This window comes from Lissotriton vulgaris, chromosome 9, assembly GCF_964263255.1.
Source record: "Lissotriton vulgaris chromosome 9, aLisVul1.2, whole genome shotgun sequence".
Taxonomy (NCBI): domain Eukaryota; kingdom Metazoa; phylum Chordata; class Amphibia; order Caudata; family Salamandridae; genus Lissotriton; species Lissotriton vulgaris.
The window spans coordinates 395974276-395990952 of record NC_141697.1 but is presented as its reverse complement, the minus strand read 5'-3'; the positions used below and the strand labels follow the sequence as shown (position 1 = coordinate 395990952).

Genomic DNA, 16677 nt, shown 5'->3' with positions numbered 1-16677 from the left:
ACCACCGCATCCACCACATCCACCACCACATCCACCATCACATCCACCACCACATCCACCGCATCCACCACCACATCCACCACCATCTCCACCACTTCCACCGCATCCACCACCACCACATCCACCACCACCACCACCACATCCACCACCACCACCGCATCCACCACCACCACATCCACCACCGCATCCACCACCACATCCACCACCACCTCATCCACCACCGCATCCACCACCACTACATCCACCACACCCACCACCATCACTTCCACCACCACCACCGCATCCACCATCACAACCACATCCACCATCACATCCACCACCACCACCACATCCACCACCACCTCCATATCCACCATGAAATCCACTGCCACATCCACCGCCACATCCACCACCACCACATCCACCACCACATCCACATCCACCGCATCCACAACCACATCCACCACCGCATCCACCACATCCACCACCGCATCCACCACTTCCACCGCATCCACCACCACCACATCCACCACCACATCCACCACCACTTCCACTGCATCCACCACCACCACCACATCCACCACCACATCCACCACCACCACCACCACCACCACCACCACCACATCCAACACCGCATCCACCACCACCACATCCACCAGCACATCCACCACCTCATCCGCCACCTCATCCACCACCGCATCCACCACCATCACTTCCACCGCCACATCCACCACCGCATCCACCACCACTTTCACCACATCCACCACCACCACATCCACCACATCACCACCACATCCACCACCTCCACCACATCCACCCCCACATCCACCCCCACATCCACCCCCACATCCACCACCACATCCACCACCACATCCACCACCACATCCACCACCACATCCACCCCCACATCCACCACCATCACCACCACATCCACCATCACCACCACCACCACCACATCCACCACCACCACCACATCTATATGTGTGTGGCTCTGTGTGTGTGTAGGTGCAAATGCAATGTTCTTGGATTTTTGTCACAATAAAACACACTGAACATAATCTTCACAAAAGTTATTTACAAACGTTTAAGCTATGGCCATTATAAATTACAATTACTTTTATTTAAGTATTAATTATTTACAAAATTAAAAGCCATTGTTATTTGTAATATCAAGACATCTAAGTCACGTAAATACAACACACATTGCATTACAAATGCTATAGGTGTCACATTTGCAAAAGTTAAAACTATTGACATTGTAACTGACAAAGCTATTAATTTTGCTACTTTCAAAACCAACACATAAATAAAAAGTGTCATTTACAATACCAATAGCTCAAACTTTCCTAATGCGAGACCTATTGCATTTCCAATGCTTGTTGTATTTTGGAAACCTTAGTATATGTCACAACCTGTCACTTGTGTGTATAGGTTCTAAGTTCACTTGGGACACCTTACACCCCTTTTCTATTTTTACATTAATTTGCTATATAAATAATGCATTTTACTCATTGGGCTTTTTGACTTTTTCTGAGTTTGTGCACCTTCTCCTATAATTATTGCACTAGTGCTCAACGAAAACCATAATTTTAAGTACCTTTGTTACTGTTTAATTTTTTCGACAGGTACCGTGTCTTTTTGTTTTATAACACTAGCTTACCCGTCGCGCGTTGCTGCAATCTCAGAAGAAAGGAAATTTAAGGAAACTTGTTATGATAACATTCAATTTACATTGTCATTTTTATTGAAACTTATTTATTTTAATATGGATTTTTTTTTTAAGTGTTTTAATTCTGTTTATTTATTTGAGTGCTTGTGGATACACGGTATCTTTTGTTTTTCCGTGTGGTGCGTACACAAATAAATCAGAAGGATTTCCGATGCGTGAGCTGGCCACATTCAGTTGTCCATGTGAGAAGCACGGATTCTCCAAATCTAGTCCACATACTTGCAGCGATTATCCTTGTGCTTTGTTGATGGTCATTGCAAAAGCGAGTCGCACGGGAAATTGTAAACGTTCAGTATTGGAAAGATTGAGGCCCCTGGGGGCCGATATTTAACAAATGTTACCTTTTTTTCTTTTTTTTGCCAGGAACCTTCGGGGAAGTGTACTCAACAACTTCCCAAAGTTTCATGTAGATCGGATGAATGGTGTTGTAATGCATAAAGGACAAACAGACAGACATACTTTCGTTTTTATATATATCGATATACCCTGGTTCCTTGTGAGGAGGGTGACCCATGTTTTCTTGAATGGCCCTTTTGTGGGGTGGCACATTGATGTTTCAGAACCCTATTTTTCCGAGCAGTCTCTCATGGGGGTCGGGGGGAGGTTGCAGAGGGGTTGGGGGCCAAATGTCCGGACCACAGCTTACAGCTGCTCTGAGTGCATTTCTGAAGAGGCTCATGGGACAGATGTCACATCTTTCCACACCCGTCAGAAAATGACTCTCGTATTGGGCCTCGTTAATGCACAACCATGGCCTCCTTTTCTCCCATTTTCAGTCAAGACAGGAGGGCACTGCCTCAATTTGTGCTCTAGCCATCTACCAGCACCCAAACTGTTTGAACTGCCACACACCAGCATCACCGATACAGATAGTGATATTACTAGTTATGTGTAATAACTCATAAGCAATGAGACATCATTTGGTGTAGACAAATGCATTCTGACATCCGAGACCTCTGTACACGTAACAAGCAAATAATGAATGAGTTTGTTGGAAATTACCATCTTTTGTGAGGTGTACTCCCAGATTTTTGCCTGGAAAGTTTTTGCTGTTTGTAGAACTCTGTGCACTTTACTCCTGTTAACCAGTGGTAGTGCCTGTGCTCCACCTTTGAACCTGATGAAATTGGCATGCTACTAACTGGCATATTTAGTAACTGATACACTCCTGATACCTAAAGTGTGTCCAGGACCAATAAGGTAAATGTAACCACTGGGCTGCGACATACATTGGGCCACCCACTGCAGTGGCAGGGCAAACATGCAGGCAGATCACTCATGTGTAACACAGTGGCACAGGTTTTAACTGCCAATTTGACATGTCAAAAACCTTTCTTGGCAGGTGTAAACCCTTCTTTTGAATATTAATAGGTCACCACTAAGTAGATCTTGCTGACCATCAACACAAGGACCATGGTATTCAAGAGTAGGACATGTAAAAGTGTAATGTTAAACATGTTACAGAGAAAAGGCCCAAAAGCATATTTTCACTGTAACAAGGTTAGCTTTTCCATAGAAAAGCATTGGTGCACGATATTTAATGTAATATTGTAATCTCAACTGAGGAAATAGCCACATAATTCATTCTTAGTTATTATTACAAACTCAATTCATTGGTAAAGTTAGAATTGTAATAAATATTTTAGGAAAGGTACTTTTATAAAGTTGCCTGTTACCGGTCTAAAGCATCTAGATTCCCATTTACACCTGCTCCCAAGTGTCAAGCAGGATCTGAATAGCTCCCTTAATGAGATGTGAACTTGCTCTCAGAGCTGAGGCCAAAGCGTTGGATGTAGAGAGTTGCTCTGTTTCTGTGGCAGACTGATCATGTGGGCTGTGCTCTGGAACTTGGTTATCTTCAAACAGGACTTCCCTATCACTGGCAGATGTAGCTAACACCCGGACCTGTCCCATCATTTGTCTATCTAGCCAGTCAACCAGGTAGGTAGAGGAGCTGCCCCCAGAACTGTGTATGCATGATCGCAGAGGAAGGGGTTGCTTATTTCCCTGCCACATTTCTAGGGTGGGCAGAAGAGATCTGCACAGGGGAAAATAAATGCTGGTTTTAGTCAGTGAGGAACACTGTAAGATTGTTTGGAGTTAAACAGACTTAGTGCTGCAAACATAGGTGGTGGCCCCTGGAAACTTTTATCCCATTGGCGAGGGAGTGGTCAGGAGCTTCCCCTCACCCAGGTTAGCACTAGGCATAAATATGGCACCCATAGTAGGGTCCTCTGTCCTGTGGAAGTTCAGAAAAGGACCAGACCTGCTGTCTGTAACCTGAGAAGAGCCCTTTCTCCCTCTTGTACCCATGAGAAAGAAGCATCTCCAAGGTTTATAAGCAGCATTGCCAAGTACCACGCATCAGACTTTACACTAATGCATTTCAGTGTGGTTGTCCACATCACTGCACTGAAATGCAAAATCATGCACTGTAGCGCCTCCTCAGCGCTCAAGCCATAGTGCTGCTATAATGTACCATGACTGTTGCGCTGCAGTGTCAGAACATGGTGGAGGCTGCTCCATAAAGGGTGGGGCTGGTCCTAGCTCAAGATCAGCTTGCAGCTTGAGTACTCTGCTACAATGTATTTAGTGTAAAAACATACACACACATCTGGGCCCGGCAAACTAGCATATGATGTCTGTCAGTGCCCAATGGCTTGACTACTAGTAACGAAGAGTGAGTACATTCTCTGAGAACGTTTTATAGGTGTGGGGGGTAAGTCATGGGACCAACAGTCCTGCTGCCTCCTGTGGTGTGAGGGTGGCATTTCATACCGTTTTAGATGCACTCAGAAATGCACAGCTCCTCTGACCTTGCCGCTCGCACTGTGGCAGGCACTATCTCGGATAGATTCCAGTGACCCATCCCGGCCCAGGCAATGCTGGCAGTGGAGTCTCACTGTTGTTGATCTGCGGCAGTATGAGATCCCATTCGCAAGGTGGGACAAACCCAACCCCATCCTACCAGGCCGCGGTGCTGGCAGCCGGGTTTAGAGCTGCTTGGCACAAATCATCATGATGTTGCCATGGTCGTCCGGACTGTGGTGGACGCCAGCGCTCCTGAGAAGCCTGCCAATTCAATGAGCGCACGGTGTGGTGTGTCCCCCAGACCCTCCTGAATCTTGAATTGATGCAGCAGTTGGCGTTGCCTCAGTCCCGGGAGTGATGTCATTGCGGGCTGGCCACGCTGAGGATTGCCCCTGTTGCTGTGGCACCAGCTTGCCAGAACTAAGTGCGTGCATGAGAGACTATCACATGAGCTCAGCGGGTATTTAAAAGTTGTCATAAATTAAACACTTCTGTGCTGCTACATGTAATGCTAATTAAATTGCTAGAGCCATGACTGGTGCAACTAGAGGGTGGTGTGCCGGACACCGGGGCGGCCGGCTGCTCGGCTTGAACTACTATTATGGATTTTGCTCCTGCTTATGGATGTAATTTCTGATATTCTTTTCCCTTGTATTCATTGCTTGATTTTGCTCATGAGAAAATGTCAGTCATTGAAATCTCACCCATAATTATTGTGAACTTATGAAAATGCCACACATAGTAATCCAAAACCTTGCAGCTATGCATAAGGGTGATCTCCTATTTGGGCTACATGGATACAAGCATCAAGAGACCTTTTTCTACATTCCCTGCTGGCCAGTTCCAACTGGACCTGACCTGGAGCCTACTTTTGACTTTTGCTGGAGTGATTCTTGCCTACCCTGCCCCCAAGGGCTGTCCCCATACTGGCTGGGTCATAACCAGTCCGGGGTACCCCTCTTAACAAATCCTGAAACCTGGGATTTAGAAGCTAGAAACATTTTGCACTGGGAACTTATGGGGGACAGGGACCACCCTGCTGAGCCAATTCGACAAAGGTGTGTTGTCACTGGGCCAAGGATTCAGATTGCTCCTGCTACGCTCTTTGCAGCAAGTAGAATTCAGCAGGAGCTGATTGAGAAGGTATCCTGCCTGATGGAATTCTCTTAGGCTACAGTCGGTAGCTTAGCCCCACTGGGAGAATCCAAGCTCCAAAAAACGTGAATAAGTCTGAAAGTAGAAATACTCATGAGGAGATGGTATGAAAAGTATCGATTTGGCCTGCATATGGGTGCAAAATTTTGATTTCTCCCTCTAGAAGTCTTCCCGTCAAAATTCTACAGCTTCACCCGAGAACTCGTCCTGCGGCTATTTGACAATGTGGAGTCCTCTTCGGCCACTGCCTGCTGCTTTGCCCCAGTGATTTTGAACTTCCATTTCACAGACTAAGGCTGAAAGTAAATATTTTTACTGAGACAAACTTGGTCCATTTAGCCATTCATGCTTGTAGGAAAGTAGGATCTGCTTTTATGGTTACCCTCACTTTTTGCCTGTTCCAAGACCTGAAAGCAATATGTGCCTCAAGAAAGTTGAAGACCGAGAAAGGAGCCAACACTCAACTCCTCCTAGAGGTGTTACTGTTAGATTACCTCAAGAGAACAAGTGGGTCAGAGGAACAGGACAGAGTGGGTGTGCAAGGGAATGAAGATCGGCCAGGAGGGGAGCCCCTCTTTGACCTTGAATCTAACCTTGACCGATGGAGCCTGAAGACTCCCACCTGGAAAATCTAGATCTCCCAGAGGATACCATAGGAGGCCTAGAGTAGGCCCCCTTTGTTCCTCCTGAGAAAGTGCAGAGTAGACCAAGGAGGTCTAGATCCTCCTCTGAAGAATCCAATGCTTCAGGACAGTCAGTAGGGACCTCTGTATCTAGTATGAGGGAGAACTCTTTGGATAGGGAATACCAACTTCTTGAACTTGAGAAAGCTAGACTTATGCTCGGGCAAGAGCAGTTGGCCCTTGACAGAGTCCCTAGAAGTCCAGAAAGCTAGGAAGAAATTGGGACTGGAGTCCCATAGTGGCAGCAACAGTGTCCCTAGAGTTAGAGAAAATTCTCATGACCTAGGAACCGGAGCACGATAGTCCCTCTCTACCATGTTGGGGATGACATCCACAAATGGATAACTGCCTTGGAAAGATCCTGTAAAGTTCAGAAGGTCCCCCAAGAGCAGTGGGCAGCTATCTTGTGGCTTTCCTTTGCTGACAAAGGTATAGATAAGCTCATCACTGTTAGAGAAGAGGATACTGATGATTACTCAGTGTTGAAGAGTGCTCTCATTGATGGGTTTGGCTTAGCTACTAAAAAATATAGGATTAAGTTTAGAGATACCCAAAGAACACAGACCCAGGACTGGGTAGATTTTGGGGATAGTGCCATTAAGTCTCTGGAAGGTTGGTTGTATGGAAGCAAAGTGCAGGTTTATCAAAGATTGTACAGTTTGATTATAAGGGAGCAGATCCTTAATTTTTAGAACCCGTACCTGGTGGACGGTGATCTGACCTCTCCCCAAGAATTTGGGAAAGAAGGCAAACAAATGGGTTTGCATCAGGTTGAAGCAGGAAAACCTGAGTAATGGAGGTGACCAGAAACAGTCAGATTCTTATAAAACTCAAGAGAAGTGTGGGGACAAGGTCAGAGATAAGAGGATCTTTCCAAGGGCCCCAACAACCTGCATCGGGGGGCGGGGGAGTCAAAATTATCAAAGAAAGGCAAGAAGCCGCCTTGGTGCTTCTTTTAGAAGATGAAAACCCATTGGACAAAGGATGCCGATTGTTCAAAAGCCAAGGAGAATACTCCTACCACTACTGCCCCTAAGGTAACTGCTCTCCCTAGCAAAAGTACAAGTGGTGGTACAGAAAACAAGGGATTAGTGGGGTTAACTTGGGTTCTGAGGTGGGTGCTGACTTAGTCAAAACTCCGGCTCAGGCTGTTTTGGTCTGTAATGGTGGCATATATCTTGGTACCTTACTGGTAAGTACCACTAACTTGGGCAAGTAGAGGCAACAGCCTTTAATCAATGGAAAAGTGGTCATGACCTACAGGGACACAGGCTAGTGTCACTATGGTGACTGAGAACCTTGTGTCTCCTGACTAGGTCATACTTGGACAAGTGTACCAAGTGATCAATGCTAGCAGTGTCAGGACTGACCATTCCTTGGCAGTTGTGAATCTCAGCTGGGGAGGGGGTAACTGGACCTAAGAAGGTTATGCTATCTTCAGACCTCCCTGTAGATTGTAGGTCAATGATTTGGAAACTTCAGCCTAGGCTGAAGTAGAGATTAGGACTCATGCAGAAATGTTGGGCATCTCTGCATGTGTGTTTTCTGTGTGCCAAGAGCTCCAGCCAAACAGCTTACCATTGAACAGGGCCTGGATCTTGGAACAATGGACTAGGTGCCTTCCAAGAGAAGAAGCAGGAAGGGTACAGCTTTACCCTCCTCACAAACTCCGTGACAATCCGTCTCTTGAGTGAGATGATCTTAGCCCCTATGAAGGTACTCTCTCAGAAGAGCTTGGGCCTGAACAGGCTGAGGTATTGTCGGCAGGGGGGCCTCCAGGGCAGATTTGAGTTTGGAGCAGCAGATCTGCCCCTCTCGTGAACCCCTCAGACCGCAAGTTGCTGCTGAGGCTGCAGGAAATATCAGTGGGCCCCATAGGATCTATTGGGATGAAGGACTTCTTTACTCCAGGGTAGATACTCCAGCCTGGTTCCACCAGGAGGTTGGTAATACCCCAGAAGTTTAGAGGGTTCCTGTTCACCTTTGCACATGATATTCTTCTGGCAGGACACTTAGGGCAAAGCAAGACTTGTGACAGCCGTGTCCCTCACTTTCACTGACTCCATATGTCTGAGGACACAAAGGAGTTTTGTTGTTCCTGTGCCTCTTGGCAAGCCAGTGATAAGTCAGATGGCATCACATAGGCCCTTAGTTCCACTTCCAGTGGTTGGGGTTCCCTTTGAAAGGGTTGGGATTGACATTGTTGGTCCCATGAACCCTCCAACTGCATCTGGACAGTTATATTCTAGTGGTGGTGGACCATGCTACTAGATATCCAGAGGCCATTCCCCTTAGGACCACTACAATTCCTGTATTGGCAAGGGCCCTTCTGGGAATTTTTTCCAGGATGATCTTCCCCAAAGAGGTTCTAACTGACAGAGGTACCAACTTCATGTCCAGTTGCATAACTGCAATGTGGAATGAGTGTGGATGGAATTAAAAATTCACCACACCCTACCATCCTCCATGCAATGGGTTTGTTGAAAGCTTCAACAAGATCCTTAAGGGTATGATCATGGGGCTCCCAGAAAAGCTTTGGCGAATATTGGATGTCTTACTACCTTGCCTTCTCTTTTCCTACAGAGAGGCTCCTCAGAAGGGAGTGGCTACAGCCCTTTTAAACTTCTGTTTGGACATCCAAGTAGGGGTCCCTAGTATCTTGTGAAAGAGGGATGGGAGTTGCCTCTCAAATCTCCCAAACAGGACATAGTGGACTATGCACTTGGTCTGTGCTCCCGCATGGCTTAGTATATGAAGAAGGCCAGCAAAAACCTGAAGGCAAGCCAAGAACTCCAAAAAGCTTGGCATCACCAAAAGGCTCACCAGACTGTTTGCCAGCCAGGCCAGAAGGTATGGGTGTTGGAGCCTGTGGCCCGAGAAGCTCTCCAAGAAAAGTAGAGTGGACCCCATACTATACTTGAGCAAAAGGGTGAGGTCACCTATTTGGTGGACCTTGTAACTCCAAGAAGTCCCCATAGGGTACTTCATGTGAACAGGCTGAAAAATGTTGTTGACAGGATTGACATGGGCTTGCTCATGGCAACTGATGAGGGACAGGAGGAAGAGAGTGACGGTCTCCCTGATCTCTTCTCACAAAACCCTGATGATTGATCAGTAGATGGAGTGGCCTTGGCAGGCAGCCTCACTGATCGGCAACAGATTGATTGCAGGAAGGTCCTCAATCAATTCTGGCATATGCTGTCTGACACGCAGTCAAACCAACTGGTGTACCCATGAAGTGGACACAGGTGAGAGTCAACCTGTTAAGAATAAAATCTACAGGCAGTTTGACCATGTCGGAGATTGCATCAGGACAGAGGTCCAAAAGATGCTGGAGTTGAGTATGAGTCCTCAGAGAGCCCTTGTGCTAGCCCAGTAGTCCTAGTACCCAAACCTCACACCAAGGATGGAAAAAGAGAGTTGAAGTTTTGTGTAGACTACAGAGGGCTCAAATAGCCACTAGGACCGATGCTCTTCCAATTCCCAAGGCAGATGAACTTATTGATACTTTGGCTTCAGCCAAGTTTTTAAGTACATTTGACCTGACTGCTGGCAACTGGCAAATAAGACTGGCTGAGGATGCCAAGCCAAAAACCGCATTTTCAGCCCCTAGTGGGCATTATCAATGTATTCGGATGCCCTTTGGTTTGCAAAATGACCTGCCACATGCCAGAGTTTAGTGAACAAAGTTCTCTCAGGCCTGGAAGCCTATAGTGCAGCATATCTAGATGATATAGCTGTCTTTAGCTCCACCTGGGAGGATCACCTGGTCCACCTCCAGAATGTTTAGGAGGCTCTGCGGAAAGGAGACTTCACTATCAAGGCCACCAAGTGGTGAATAGGGCAGAGCAAGGTTTTATACTTGGGCCACCTTGTAGGTGGAGTCAAAGTTCAACCACTACAGAGCAAAATTCAGACCATCATGGAATGGGTTGCTCCAACTACCCAGACTCAGGCCAGAGCTTTCTTGGGCCTGACTAGGTATTACAGAAGATTTGTGAAGGGATATGGGTCCCTAGTGACTCCCCTAAATGATTTGACTTCAAAGAAAATGCCCAAGAAATTTCAGTGGGCAGTAAGCTGTCAAAAGGCATTTGATGACCTCAAGCAGGCCATGTGCACTGCTCCCATTCTGCAGAGTCCTGATTACTCAAACACTTTCAATGTGCAAGCAGATGCATCAGAGTTAGGGGGTAGGGGCTGTTATCACAACTGAATGCAGAGAGCCAGGTTCAGCCAGTAGCTTCGATCAGCAGAAGGTTGACCCTCAGAGGGAAATGTTGGTCAGCTATTGAAAGGGAGGCCTTTGCTGTGGCCTGGGCCCTGAAGAAGTTGATGCCATTCTTGTTTGGCACTCACTTCATTGTTTAGTCAGACCATTAGCCACTCTCATGGCTTAAACAGATGAAGGGTGAAAACCCCAAACTTTTGAGGTGGTCCATTTCCCAACAAGGGATGGGCTATACAGTGGAACCTAGACCTGGGAGTAACCCTGCCAATGCTCTCCAGATATCACCACTTAGAAAATGAAGACTCAACTGGGTAAGGTTAGTCTCCTCTCCTTATGTTTGGAGGAGGGGTGGGTTTTGCAGGAAAGTAGGATCTGCTTTTATGGTTACCCTCAATTTTTGCCTGTTGCTAAGCTGTTATTGACTAGTCTGACTGGGACCCTGCTAAGCAGGAGCCCAGTCGATCAGCTTTCTCCCTTAAATGGTACTTGGGTACATCCCAGGTTAGATACTGGGGTACCTCGATCAGTCACTAGTATATGGTACTAAGGTACTCTGGGCATAGGTACCCCAGAGGTCCCCCGTGGGCTGAAGCATGCATTATGCCACCATGGAAGACCATGCAAAATGGAACTACAGGCCTGCCATTGCAGTATGGGCAAGAAGGTGCTAGCACCGCTTACTAAAGATGTAGGTTTACTATATCTTAAGGTCACTGCACTTAAAACTTATAAGTAACCCCTATAGCAGGCCTTTATAATACTAAAGGCAGGGTGCTTGGTTCTAAGTGTGAGGGAGCCCTGCATGATCAGGACACCCCTAAAGTCTACGGAGTACATTCTGCCAATTTGTAAGCGAAACAGCCATATACCATATAGAGGGCCACAGCGTAATTACCCGATGACCATCTCAAAACTGGCTGCAACGAATCCTATCATGTTTGGTATCAAACATGTTGGAATCATACCCCCACACCGTAAACTGTGTTAGAGGTATGATTCCAAGCTCTGGAAGAGCCCTCTGTTATGCTCTCCATGTCCCCAGTACCAGTCTTCCGGACAGTTGAAAATGGTTGCTGCCGACCAGAAACCCGATTCCGCCCTCATGCTGCTAAGCCAAGCACAAGCAGGGGAAGGCAGAACAATAGGCACCAGCGGGCTATCCAGAAAAGAGATCAGAGTTACCCAGTTGTCAGGCACTTCCATACACACCACAATATCAATAGACAGTTGATAAAGTATTTTTGCATTGACCATGTACCATGTGACATAAGAGGAGGGGACAGGGAGAAACCATTGCGCAGACTGGAATCGCGTTATATGGTATTCAAACTTCTCTCAACATATCTTGCACAACCAAAAAATGATACGATGCTTGTCCCGTAGTAAAGTTCCAAGGAGCAGAAGATGTTAAATATTAAGTTCCAATTTTATCCCCTTTCACATCTACAGCTCTTCCTAGTTTCCCACCCAAGAACAAATGAACCACTGAATAATAAATGCAATTTGATTATTTTAACTATTTCTTGTTGAATATTTTGTTAGTCCACACGTATAATCATGGTACTTGAAGGTGTTGTCTTCATGGAATAATGGAACAAGAGATAAACGGTGTGTTGGTGTTTGGGGACATTTGTATGTGTCTTCATCAATGTCTCCTCTTCAACCCCCTTTCTGTCATTGCTGCCCAATAGAGCCATGTCTTTGATAATCATTCAAAGATTTGGAGACATGATAGGGAAGGGGACATACACACTGTACTAGTCTAAACTGGCCATACGGCACCTATTACCTAATCATATCACAATTAGGTGTAAGATTTCATCTCATAAACTTGAAAATAAACCTTATCCTTCTAGGCTTGGGTGAGTCTTCAATAGACCCACTCTGTCTTCTATTTATCTTATCTTGCTATGCTAGGCACATTTTTATACTTGCTTGTAGATAGGCTTTTATCCATTCATAGCAGTACATGTAGATTACTAATGCTATCAATCATGTGTTTAATGGCTCTAACCACTAATTCATATATTAATAAATACTTCTTTCAACCTGCTGTGTTCAGCTCTTTGCCTGAAGAACTTTAAATCTTGTGTTGTGAAAAGGAGCAAGGATGCTTTTCTAGTTGTGGAGAACTATCTATAACTGCCTATAACTTAAAACATGTTAAACAATTGATCCCAGTATCCATAGGAGTGATGTCACCATGGAGGTTGTCTCATTGGTTAGCTGGAGGCAGCAAATCGAAAGGGAAAGTGGGATCTGTCAAATGTTTAAAAGGGATGTGCTGTGGTGTACAAGTGTATGTCTTTGTTAATGGTTGGAAACATTTGGTACAGGATTATATTTTAGTATCTAAAGAAGCACGGCTTATTGGTTGCAATTTCTTGCAAATAAAATGCCCATTATCAATCAACTGCATAGTTGCAACTACAAACTCACAGGATGTGTCGTTTTGAAGATCATAAGAAAGGTTAATTACACTAAAAGCTGTTAAAGAATCCTAGCTCACGAGACTGTAAAACACCACTAGGAATTCTAAAAGTGTTTTCTTTTTCATTAAATCGTGACTTAGTAACTAAAGGTTTATGCAAAATGACTGTCCATTTGAGACCTTGATCCTGCAGAAATTTTGCACAGGCATAATCCTCATAAGGAATACTATTTTAGAGAAATATCTATTAAGCACAAAAATGCAAGTTTGAATTCTACTCCTGTTTTTACTGGGTTCTATATTGCATGATTGTGCATCTACCATGAATACATTGTCAAAACCTAAATCTATATTGATTATCATTTGCTGCCTTACCCATATCCGGTATTCTACATCAAATTTGACTGCTGAAGTGAAGTGGTAATTAACTGTTTTACCTTGGTTTCCACCATTTTTTAAGCAATGTTAAATTCTTTTCAGGTAAAGGCAATTGCTGCTGAATATTACGATACCCTCCCTCAGCATAATTCTTGGATGCTTGTTCTCTGGGATTTCGTTTTCAATGATTCTATTGGACCCTACTCCAGGATTAAGCGGACCTGTAAACTTGCAAGCAAGAGTTAAAACCAAGAAGGAACTAAGACTGTAAAAGATTATCCTTTGGAAATCATATGATCATGAAAAGAAGAGTTATGGTTAGCGATTTAAGCCTGATCTTTGAATTCATAAAAACAGCTAACACTGGTCTGTGCTACTGTTCAAATGAGGTTTTGTATATAGTCCTGGTCAAAATTTCAATCTTAGCATTGAGTAAACATCTACCATTTGTCCTTTATTTTGGTGACCGGTAGGGATGACAGAGTATTTGAAGATGGTCTGTGTATTTCAGAAGACTTCAAAAGCTGATTGAACACATTGGCTGATGGCATAGATTTTTTAAATTGCAGTCTTACTGGACTCTGTTTTATGGGTAGACAAAGTCAATGTTTAGATGCAACATCCATATACGTTTTTTGATTAACATTCCTTTAAGATTAGTATGGGCCATGGCACGTGGAGCTTTTGATTCAATTTCATAGTACAAGACTATCTGTAACTGATACTTTAGGCAGTCATTTGGGCTGCCAGACAAAAGTAGTCTTGCTGTCTAGCATATTTTGTTTTTGAATTGGTGATCTCTGGTAATGTATAATGAATAGGAGCTTTGAGTTCATCATAGCCTAAAGGAAAACTTTAAATCCACCACAGTATTGAGTAAAAGGAGGAATCATCAAATATTGGAAAGCTTTATATTCTCCTTGGTGAAGGGGCTGCATATGTTCTGCTGCTTATGCGGCGCACTTCCCAGAAAGTTTGCTACATCCATTAACATGGTTCCATGGAGAGCCATACTATTATAAACCAGTTCATATTTCAGGGCTTGTCTTATCCTTGTTGTACAGATTTCAAAGTTAAATGGACGTATATATGGAAATAGTCATGCTATCCTGAATGAAAGCAATAATAAAAAATAAAAAAACAATAAAAGATCTGCGTACCCTTCCAATATAAAGTATTGCTGTTGCTGATCATGTCCATACAATGGGAGATTGGAGGCACATGTCTCCCAGTATTCTCCAGCCTTTATATCTGAAGATATAGCTCTGCATTACTTTCAAAAGTGTGTAGAGTTTGACTGTAAACCATTGACTTTCAGTCTCTACTAAAATAGATTTTGAAATAAAGCATTGGGTACTTTCAATAAATTGATGTGTGGTTGTAGAATATTACTGCAGTGATGTGTGAGATGGCAGTCCCTGTCAATCACCTCAAAATGCAATATAAATTGTACATTTCTGCCAAGGACTAAAATTGTCAACAGATGGGCAGAAATACAAACTGATGACAGTGTTTTGACGTCAGTGGATCCCTTAGTGTTAGCATGTTAGGATTAGCAAACTGACACAGTAAATTAGGACTGTCCTAACGACAGCCAAATGGGGACCAGCAGGTAAATCAACACGTGTTCTATCTGATTTGCTTCTATTTATTTTTACATTGTAATTCCCTTGGTGTTTTGAATTATTGTTTGATTTTTTTCATTTGTTTGTGGTGATTTACGTGAGCCAGTTACTCTTGACCACTTCTTTCTTTCTAGGTTATTTTTCTGAATTTTACAGTTACAGAAATATTTACTTGTGATCAGATTGGCTGTGATTTACAAATTGACAAATGTATTAAATGTATTGTATCAAAGAAGAAATATTTTTTATAGCGCTATTAAAATGTTTGAAAATAAAATTCTAAATCTGTTTTTAAAAAAAAAAAATGCAATTGTGGCTAAAAGATGGGGATAGGCAGCAAAAAGTTGACTGCTTTAAAGGGTTAAAACTGTTCTGAGTATACAAACCTGAATGAGATTGTGCCAATTAGAAGTGCTACAATCCAGGTTCTGCTTCGATAACCATTGTTGCACTATTTATCTTGGTTAGAAGGGACATTTTCTTTTCTTACCTAGCACTGAAACACTCACTCGTGAGCATGTTAACATTTGTTTTCTTTAGAGTACAATGGTTTTGCATGTATACAGTACATGCATGAGGAAATTAACGTACATTCGACAAGTTGCATATAAAAATGTTTTGAAAATCAGCTGAAATGAGCCACAAATTGTGAACGCTATGGCCTGGACTGTTAAAATAACATCACAATTGCAGTTGTAACACTGGTTTAACTGATGTTTTGTTGTCTTGGTTCTTATGGATTAAACACTTACTTATTCAGGTTTTTTTCTTAGTATTTTTCTTTCATTTTAAGCTGTCAGAATGTCTACTGATTTGGAAAAATAACTGAACATGCAGTGTGTGTGATGTGTACAAATGAAACCTCCGAGAGTGGTGTATAATTTAGTGCAAAAGACTCATCCAAGTCTTTCAAAGTCCATAACACACTAAAGAATGCCTGTTGTCTTGAATGGAAGATTGAAATGTACAGTGTGAGGATCTTTTACATAAATCCATTTGATGTGGGAGAATTGAGGCAGAGAGTCCAATTTGCAAACCTAATACAATAGTGGGCACCAGGGGCCAAAAAAATAAAACATTTGACTGCCACTATTCCATGTCATTGGTGGTAAGTTGCGCTTGCTCCAAATTACTTTAAACGCCGTATTATGAAAACTGGATTCTAGAGGTGGTAATATGCGCCTAGAACGTTTGTGCACATTTGCTGTGTGGAATTTGTTGTAGTGGCAATGAGATATGTTGTTTTTGAGTGCAGCTGCGTTTTGCTGTATTATTGCAATGCAGTTCTTTTCTGTTGTGCTGTGCTTGTATTGCTCTCGGATTTGACTATTTATGTTGTGATATACTGCAGTAAGTTTTTCCTTGTGCTGTTGTTGCTATATGTATGGTATTATGTTTTCTTAGTTACCTAACATATGTCAATATGTTGATATATGCCCAGCCAACTACAGCACATGGCTTGAAAGCGCCTGTCATAAGTAACCTTTACCGCTGTCTATGGTGGCAAAATAGTACTGCTCTGCTCTTCATCTATTAAAGACACCAGTCAGCCCAAAACCATGGCAGAAACTGGATCTAAAATCTGCTTTTTAATATAGCCCCTCCACACACAAAATCAGTAGCTAAGTTTAAATACTCATGGTAAAATGCAAACG

General features: G+C 43.7%; 1 protein-coding gene across 1 annotated transcript in view; it reads left to right on the top strand.

The window, feature by feature from the left end:
* Window positions 1–15781, top strand: part of DEGS2 (delta 4-desaturase, sphingolipid 2) — a 71857-nt gene extending 56076 nt beyond the window's left edge. Inside the window, exon 3 of the mRNA XM_086937787.1 lies at window positions 13500–15781. Coding sequence (XP_086793913.1) covers window positions 13500–13643 — 144 coding nt within the window. The 3' untranslated portion in view covers window positions 13644–15781. The remainder of the gene's footprint in view (window positions 1–13499) is intronic.
* Window positions 15782–16677: the final 896 nt, after the last annotated feature.